At 43.8% G+C, this 9,339-nt stretch overlaps 1 protein-coding gene across 2 annotated transcripts; it reads right to left on the bottom strand.

Moving 5' to 3' along the window:
- Nucleotides 1-273: 273 nt before the first annotated feature.
- Nucleotides 274-8,941, bottom strand: IRF2BP2 (interferon regulatory factor 2 binding protein 2). 2 transcript variants are annotated; one of them, XR_006356296.1, is made up of 3 exons: nt 7,286-8,941; nt 5,732-6,618; nt 274-1,538 (listed from the first exon to the last, which is right to left on the bottom strand). XR_006356296.1 is itself a non-coding variant. In XM_044001172.1 (2 exons), the coding sequence occupies exons 1-2, from the start codon at nt 8,418-8,420 to the stop codon at nt 5,909-5,911; spliced, it is 1,845 nt and encodes a 614-aa protein (XP_043857107.1). In that variant the 5' UTR covers nt 8,421-8,941; the 3' UTR covers nt 2,968-5,908. The 2 variants fall into 2 exon arrangements, 1 of the variants encoding a protein (XP_043857107.1); XM_044001172.1 differs by lacking the exon at nt 274-1,538 and having other exon boundaries at nt 2,968-6,618.
- Between the last annotated feature and the right edge of the window lie 398 nt (nt 8,942-9,339).

Genomic DNA, 9,339 nt, shown 5'->3' with positions numbered 1-9,339 from the left:
TGCTATTTATGAATAACTAAATTTACACTGGGAACTTGATTTTCTCTTAAGAGTTTAAATTTCATGGTTTGGTACAAAACTCGTCTTTGTAAATTGGCCTGTTTTGAGGGTACAAAACCATGCTATCTGTTGCTTTGATCTTAATAATACTAGTAAAATGCTAAGTTTATGTAATGCAATGTTTTCACCAATAAATTTTGCATTGTTTAGCATAGTGCTTGGGATATAAGTGCTTAATAGATGCTCCTTGTCTTGACTTGGCTTGATTTATTTTACTTGTACCCTCAGGCTGTGCAAAGCAGATTTACAATTTTTTTAAAAAGGAAAAATCACACATGTACTATATATACACATACAGTACTTAGTGAATACATGATGGTTTTAAAAGACAACATTTTTTAATGGGCCACTATTTGTTAAGAGCAAATTTAAGTTGTGATAAGAATACCTTGTTTGCATTTTCCTATAAAATAATCTCTTGTACTGTTGAGCAACTGCAATGGAATAAGTTTTCTTTTTATAACAAATTTTACTTAACTTACACAAATAATTAAAGATATAGTGATAATTATTCTAAATAGATTTATGTGATACATCATACATTTTTGCTCTAAGGTCTGAAATTTTACTTTTCCACAAATACAAATGTTATTTAGCACATTGCATTTATAATTTTTTGTTATATTAATCCTCTTTGATGAAACCACTTATTTCCACAACCTATTTCCACAATATATTTTAAAATTAAATTTTCCAGTATAGGCCCATGCAAATGTGAACATTTAATAAATACTTTGAAGATAATTAGAAATTCAGTTCAACAAACATTAAGTGCCTATCATGTGTGTAAGGTATTATAGATATTTAAGGAAGCAGGGCACATAAAGATATGTCTATACTGTAGAATGTAAATTACGGACTTTTAAAAACAATACTGTAGACACTATTGTAGAAAACAAAATTATTCCTTTAGTTTTAGTTTATAGTATACTAAAATGGGTAGGGAGTGCAAAGACCAATGCATTAATAATATAAACGGTATACATTGCAGTAAAATTATGTACAAAATGATTTGTGTTGATGGTGAACAGGGAAAGCATAGACAACTGAAACTCAGAGATATCCCCAAACTCTATTCAAATCTCACTGCCCCAAACCTTTAAACTAGGATTGTTTACAAACCGATTCATTTGAGTGCCATCTTCTCTTTGCCCCTTCTGCACTTATGATAAAGGTATTAATAAGTTGTGAGATGGCAAAAATGCAGAAGGTAAACAGGAGCAGAGGATTTGTATAGTTCATAAATTGGATCATTAATTTTCTTGATAACTTTGAGCTAGTTGTAGTACCACTTCTAAGTGAAGTCCAAGCAATAACACAGAAAGAGTTAATCCCAGTGTCTTCCCCACTCCCCACCCCTCCCCCAATATTTCCAGATTCCTGGATAATGAATCGAGTAAACATGTATTCCATTCATCTGTGGTGAAGTCTGACCTTGGTCTATGACAGAGGAAAGGCGTGTCTTCTCAAACTGCTCCCTATGAACAAAAGGCAAGCAAATGAGGGTGACTCAGGACTTCTAGTGGCCTACATGCAAGTGAACATTTTTCTGAATGATTCCACGCATACACTTAGGAATCAGGAAGAGAAACATTTTGCTCTTCACTAACCAAATAAAACTATCTATAAATCATATGCAAAACAACTTCGAGTAACTGGGGGCTCATAAAAGTCTAGGAATTAAAAGAACTTCCTTAGTTTTCCCTTATCTTTTTTTTTTTCCCTGTAGGGGGTTAGAGCAGGCTGTCACATCAACAATCAATTTATCGTTGTTGGGTTGTTTTTTAGTGGAAAACCTGAAAACTATCACTTCTAGTGTATCTTTGGAAAAGATCTTTTGCATCTTTTAATTGTTAGCTGTTAGTTTCATTTAAAAAATTTTAATGTAGTAAAACATAAAATACTTTGGGATTTAACAAAGGATAAAGCAAACAAGTTACAAAAACAAAAACTGAGCCAGTGATGGGAGAAAAACCTTATCTTATTTACTCAACAACAAAATTTGTTGCAAAGGATTCCACTATAATATGATTTCAGTAACAATTATCATCTCTTACAAACTTTTAAGATTAGTAAAATATGGTTGATGAAGGAACTCTAAATTACCATTCTATCCAAACTGTGAGTGTATTCCTTATAACTATTACTCTATGATGTTGCCATGATAATTTTGATTTAAAACATATTATATGTGGACTTGCTACCCTCAAAACGGTTACACACTTGCATTAAGATAAAGTCATAAATCAAGGGAATGAAAGGCTATTCATATTCTAGAAAATCTGTTGCTGTATTAACATATGCATTCATTTCTACCTTTATTTATAGCCTTTCCACTGGTTTCAAAAACGCTTTATTTGAAACTGAGACATGACTTTTTGTCTTTCACTTTATTCTGAACCTTCCCAAAACACACTCCTCTCATGTCTTTATAGTCTTTAATTCAATGCATATCCTGGCATGACACAATATGGCTCTCTCACTTTTATCACAAAGATTTCAAGAAAATATAGTTCTTTATATCTGTAAAGCTCCTTACTCCCACTCCTGCCACCAATTTCATCACTCTCGTTTACCTCCAACCTACTGCTGTGGAACAAAGGATTCTACTATTGTACACTGGAAAAATAAACAAATGCTTAACCTAAATATTTCCTTGTTCATGACTTCTCCCCTCCCCAATATTTCTTTCCATACCCAGATGTCTTTCCCCCAACTACTTTTTGTACTAACAGTATCCTTTATGCCTTATGTCCTTTACACCCAATCATTTCTCCTACAAAACTAGTAACAAAACAAAACCAAAAAAAACCCATATCCTTCAGTGACACTACCACTGTCTTACCATCAGTGAATGCAGGCAGTAATTATGAATTGTACCCCCCCCCAAAAGCACCAAGAAATGGGTCAGCACTCCCAATGTCATTTTATTTAATGCTAAAAGTTTTAAATTATTAATATAACAAATGACAGTATGGGTGAAATTCTAATGAGAAACTGTAGGCTATAATGGTGATATCAAAGATTCACACTCATTTTTGTTATCACTACCAAGTTAAGAAAACAAAATTGTATCCCTTTCAACTTTTTTCCTCTAAATGAAAAAACCAAAGGTTAAAAGGTGGTACAAAATGAGGCACCTTTCAAAGACTTAACTGGCCAAGGGAAGTTTTATCATAAAAAGTCATAAACCATCTATCTTATCTGTACATTGTCATAAAGTTTAATGGAAGGACACATTAGAGATGGTACATGTCTAATTCAAGAAACTGCTAGTACATAAAGAGATTGGTACAACACTCCCCTTACCCCCCAAATTTTGTATTTAGTGCTGAAAAAACATTGCTGAGTTATTAGAATTGGAAATCTGATACTGCCTAGATATGGTAGATCACTGACATTTCTCATCCAGCTGTGGAAGTTCCCTCTGTACTGTCATCAGGTATAACAAAAGGTCAAGCAAGGTCTCAACAATCCCTGGGCTTTTAATTACATAAATGAATGGCAGAAAGTATCAGCTAAAGGCTTCCATGAAATATAAATTCTACTCAGATCTTTTGCAGGAGACATTTTTGAGCAATAGTCTCAAACTCTCTTCCACTATAACATCAGCCCAGAGAAACCTTCAGTTCCACAGCTGCATGGTCTTATCTAAACAGCAAGAGATGGTTATTCACTTTCTGTAGGAATATCTGTATTAAGATTGCAAAACCACAGATAGCTACGACACATTGGGTGAACTGCCTAATTTGTTACATCTGTAAGCCAAAATTCACTTTTTAATAAAGTATATAGATGTACATTTTAACAACAGACCAACATGGTTCCAAGGAATTCTTTACAGCTGTGTTTATGTGCATTTAAAAATGCCTATGTGTGTGTTTCTGCATTGTGTTTACATTAAGAGACTGGTCTGGATTGACAGTCAAATACACTCCAGTTTTGTAAAAAGCATAAAAATTACTTAAATTTATTAATCATTCAAGTCTGTATATATTATCATAATGATGATATGGATGTAATAGGGTTCTGGACAAGATTAATGTCAGTGTGGTCTTAAAAACAGTAAGAAAAGATGCTCTACTTGGTACAGTATCTGATGTTCAAATGTTAACTTGATCCATGGTTTAAAAAAAATTTCATCCACCAAAGACTGTAGAAATGTCAGAATTTTTCAAAAAATTAACTGAAGACAATCCAAAGCTGGTAAATTTTTGTATTTTTCAAAACAAAATAGTTGTGCAGGTACGAATGTGAACACAAAAACTGCCCAAGTAGATTCTTTAGTTCAAGAAACTATTTTTTATGGTTAATTTTGAAACACTAGACCAAGAAGATTTGAAATACTGTTCCTGACAATATTTTATGTAATAGCACATACTTTTCCCCCTCCCCCCAGTATCAATGTAAGACAACTATTTCTAATAACTGATTTATTGGTTTCAAAAAAAAACATTTACTGATGCAAAATTTTGATCAAAAGAAATTCAATTTACAAAAAGCTTCCAAAAATAGTTTTTTAAAATGGGGCATGTCTTATGTAAATTCTTAATTTCTTTCATTTTCACTATTTTATTTGATCACTTTTCAGAACAATATTATTTATTCACTCTGTGTTTCAAACACATGTAAGAAGGAAATTACAGGTTTCCTCCACCCACATTTGGGCTGTCACTGATATGCCTGGAGGCAATTCTGGCAAAACCTCAGTTGCTACTGTCATTGTACCACACTGTATTTACCACTAACTGGAAATAGGATGTAGACGATAGCATCAATAGCAACAATACTACAGGTAACTGATGATTCCCCACCTCCCCCCCCCCAATAATTTCAAAGTTCACTACACTACAACTTCTCTTGTGACTTCTCTCAAAGAAAAACAAAAAAAAATTAATTTCTAGGGCGTTGTTTAAAAAAATATAAAGTGGCGCTGCAGAGCTAGGATCTTTTCAAAGATGGCAGTGCCATGCTGTATACACCACAATCAATTATAATTGCCTTCCATCACTGAAATTGTACATTATGTAATCAACTAAAGCATGCAGCTTTGTAATCTTACAACTTATCACGTGAACAGTGGTCAAGTTTGCCTTTTTAAAAACACACCAAAAAAACCCAACTCCCCCCCCCAAAACAAAAAACCAACAACAAAAACCACACACACACACCACGCGATACAATCCCAGAAATCCCTAACTCAGCAGCGCCTCTCAGACAAGTCACCCTATAGCCCAAGAATTGAACTTTAAGAAGTAGAGAGAAATTCTGTAGACTTTTTGTCTACTTTTTTTTATTACTATACAAGGACACTGTTTTGATGTGAACCCCTATGTAATTTCCTATAATATCCCCACTTAACCACTTTGTTTCTTCCATTGCTTTCCTTCTCAATCATTCTGCCTCCTTTTTGATTAAAGAAAGGGGCCAGGAATAAGGAATAACAGACAGTAAGGCGATCTTACAATGTCATAAAATGTATTTGGCTTTTTTTTCTTTTTAAAACAAGTGCATACAAATACAGCTAGAAGCATTTCTGGTTTGCCAAGTGCTCTAAAAAAGCAGCGCAAGTCACAGCCTACATTAAACAGTAACTGTCACCAGGATAATAAAGCACAAAGATCTGCTAATAACGTTAACAAAAGAGGAAAATGCCTCTATAAGTACATACCTTTTGTCGTCAAAAAAAATATAGAAACACAATGTATTCAAAAAAAATCAAAATTATACAGCCATGTTTATGAAGTCTACATTTTCCTTGTCTTGGATATATATATAGAGAGATATATACACAATTCAAGCAGTTTTAGAGAAGGGTGATCATTGGGTTTTTCTGAAACTGGAAAAGTCACGAGTCTCTTTCTTTTTTCACTTTCACATCTCCAGCAAGAATGGTCGCAATTTCCCCCTGCATAAAGGCCCAAGGGACATTGGAGCCCACCAGAGGGCATTTCTCCCCACTGGGACAATAGACCTCTCCACTAGCTCCCTGCTGTTTGATGCTTTGTCTGGAGCAAGGAAAGCAAAACTTGTGCGAAGGAACCGAAGGGCACTGCACGAAGTGGGTGTCCTCAAGACGCTCGTGGCACAGGGTGCAACACAGTGGGGCACTAGCCGCCAGAGAGGAGTCCGGGAGGCTGGTGGGGTGTACTGGTTCTAGTCCCCCTGCGTTGGACCCCTGGTTGCCCACTTCTCTGGGGCCCAGCCTTCTTTGGTTCATAGAGGATGGAGAAGGTGGACTGTTGCTATTCCTCCTGGTAGTGGAGTGAACTTGATTGGCATCTTTGGAGGCGTGATTGCCTCCTGCATTGTCTGCTACTAAGATCAGAGCTGCCATGGGGGACTGGCCATTCTGAGCCGCTTCTGGCGGTGTGGTCCGGTTGGAATGAGGTGAGGCAGTGGGTGGTGGTGGAGACACAAACGGTGCAGGAGTCATGGGAATTTTCATCCCTTCTGTTTGGGTCGTTAACCACGACTGTGCCTCTCCATTGATCTTAGGAGGCCCAACTTCACTTTCTGGTTCTGGGGAAGGTTTCCTTTTCCTCGCTGTACGAGCAACTAGGAACACAAAGAAGCAAAGGGAAAAAGGGGTTGGGGGGGAGGATAAATATGCATTTGGAAGGATCCTTTGAGTCAGGGTTTGGAAAATCCCCACAACTATGATTTTTAATACATAACCAAATTGTAGGTGTCAGCACATGCTGTGTGCAACAGGAGTACTTATGTGGAGGGGAAAACGGATATGGTCACAAAAGGAAATATATTTATTTAAAATAAACTACATGTGCATAAAACACACCAGGATATGAAACGTGTTCTTGCTTGTCTCTAAACCTGTCTCTAGGAAAGGATATGAAATGGACATATATGCATACACCAGAACACACAGTGCATCTGACTAAAAACACGTCTGCTGAACAGGTTAAAAGGTGACTAGGGCCTTCATAACTCCTATCCCAAGAATGTGCTAGGAAAGGAAAACCCTCTGTCAGTGTCTATCACCCCAGTCTGACTCATCTCTGTTATGCTGCTTCAGCACATGAACACGTTGCCACCTAAGCAATGGTTCCGCCTTATGCAGATCAGGAAGTTGGGTGTTTGTTGTTTCTGGGGGCTGAGGCAAGGTGGCAAATGGAAAGCACCCCCCAAAATCCTCACCCCACTCGCTCCTCGCCCCCGCCCCCACCGAAAACCATCCACCACCAGCCAGCAAGGTGCGGCCTACCTGGTTTGGCCCCGTTGGCGCCGTTGGCGTCGAAGCTCAGCATCCTGCCGGAGGTCAGGGCCGGCTCCTTCTTGAACTTGTTCTCGAAGGGCCCCGAGTGGCCGTGCTGATGCAGCGCCAGCAGCGTGTCCCGCACCGTCTTGGGCTTGTTCACCCAGTCCTGCTCCCCCTGCCCCCGGCCCTTGCCTGCTCCTTCACCGCCGAGTTCGGCCGCGCCCGGCCCCGAGGTCGGGGCCGAGGCGGCCCCCAGGTTGTCCGCGGGGCCTCGGTGGGCCACCGCCTGGGACTGCTTCTCCTTGGCCGCTTCCCGCGACTCATGCTCGGACCCCGCGCTGCCGCCGCCTCCAGAGGACACGGAGCCCGGTCGTTTGTGCCCGCTCAGCTCTGCGGGCTGTGGGGCGACCAAAGCGGAACTGGAGCTACCGGAGATGGCGGCGAGGGAGGCGGCGGCGGCGCGGCTGCCGAGAGTGAGAGCCGCGGGTAGCGGCGTGGCGGAGCCATTCATCAGCGGCACCAGGGTGGGCGGCACCGCGTGGCTGCGACGCGGGTTGGGACTCTGGCGGTTGAGCTCCGGCGGCTCCTCCGGCTTGGAGAAGCCATTGGGCACCAGGATACCGTTCACTTGCTGCTGCGGCGGCGGGGGCGGCTGCTGCTGCTGCGGCTGCGGGGTCGTAGGCCCACCCGCAGGCTGGCGGCTCGCTCCATATTCGGAGCCCATCCTGGGGGGCACCCGTTCGGCCGAGGCGGCGGCGGCGGGCGCCAGGGGGTAGCGTTCCAAGGCCTGCGGGGCCCGCGAGGCCGCCTCGGCGGCGGCGGCAGTGCCATGGCCCAGCTGCTGCTGCTGCTGTTGCTGCAGGAGGATGTCCTTGGTGGAGAGTGGAGGTGGCTTCGAGGCGGCCGCCGCGGCCGAGCCAGGCGGGGAGCGACCCTCCGGGAAGCAGCCGTGCGCCCGCTTGAGCTGCCGCGCCGTCTCGATCACAAACTCGACCCTGTCAGCACCCTCATAGTTGACGCAGCCTCGGCACACGGGCTCGGTGAAGTCCCAGATCATGGCCCAGGGCATGCGGGGCAGGTCACATAAGTAACACGACTGCCGCCGGGAAGCGGCCGCCACCGCCACAGCCGCGGTCGACATGTCCGAGGAAGAGGAGATGGAGGAGGCGGAGGTGGTGTTGGTGGTGGAGGCGCCGCCGCCCCCCGCCGGCAACACACGCACCCTCCCCCCCCTCCAACTCCTCAACTCCCTGACCAGTGGAGGCGGCGGCAGCGGCAGCGGCTGAGGCTGCAGCGGCGGCCGAGGCAAACCCCGGGAAGCTCTGGCCCCCGTGCAACGCTCCCAGTGCAGAAGGGGAGGGGGGCGGGGAGGAAAAGGGTGCAGCCCAGGCGGCAGCAGGTCCCCTCTGCCGGTGCGGGCCGGCCGGGGGCTGTTGCAGGGCGGCTGGGGTTGCAGCAGCAATGTCCCGGAGTCCGTGCAAGCTGAGGCTGCAGCAGGTCTCCAGACCGGTGCAAACACCGGACGCGCTGGTGCAGGGGAGTGCAGCAGGTCTTCGGGGCCGGTGCTAAGCAAGGAAAAGGGGGTGGGGATGTAGATGGGGGCGGGGGGAAGCGAGGCGGGTGGGTGATGTGGTGCAGCCGCCGAGGGTAGCTAGCCCAAGTGGCGGTGCATGCCGCACCAAGGTGGCAGAGTCAGCGTGGAGTTACTACGCAGCGCGGCTCCCCAAGTCAGTCGTCCCTCACAACTACAGCTGCCGCCGTCGCCTCCACCACCTACTGCTTCCCCCAGTTGCTGGCGTCACCGCCCAGCCCCAGCTACCGCTGCTACTGCCGCCGCTGCCTGTGCCGCTGTTGCCGCTGTTGCTGCTGCTGCTGCTGCTGCTGCTGTTGCTGCTGCCCGCTGCTGCTGCTGCCGCGGCTGCTCTACTTCTACAGACTTGATTCTTCGACAGCCTCGGAAGGCGCCTGCGCGTTAGGGTCCCCCTCCTTTCTCTCTTGCTGTCTTTTTTTTTTTCCCTCTTTTTTTTTCTCTCTTTCTCCCTCCCAGTGCTGTGCTCATT

The sequence above is a fragment of the Dromiciops gliroides genome, chromosome 4, assembly GCF_019393635.1.
Source record: "Dromiciops gliroides isolate mDroGli1 chromosome 4, mDroGli1.pri, whole genome shotgun sequence".
In the NCBI taxonomy this organism is placed as follows: Eukaryota; Metazoa; Chordata; class Mammalia; order Microbiotheria; family Microbiotheriidae; genus Dromiciops; species Dromiciops gliroides.
The sequence above is the reverse complement of the archived record's forward strand: the minus strand, read 5'-3'. Positions and strand labels throughout refer to the sequence as shown.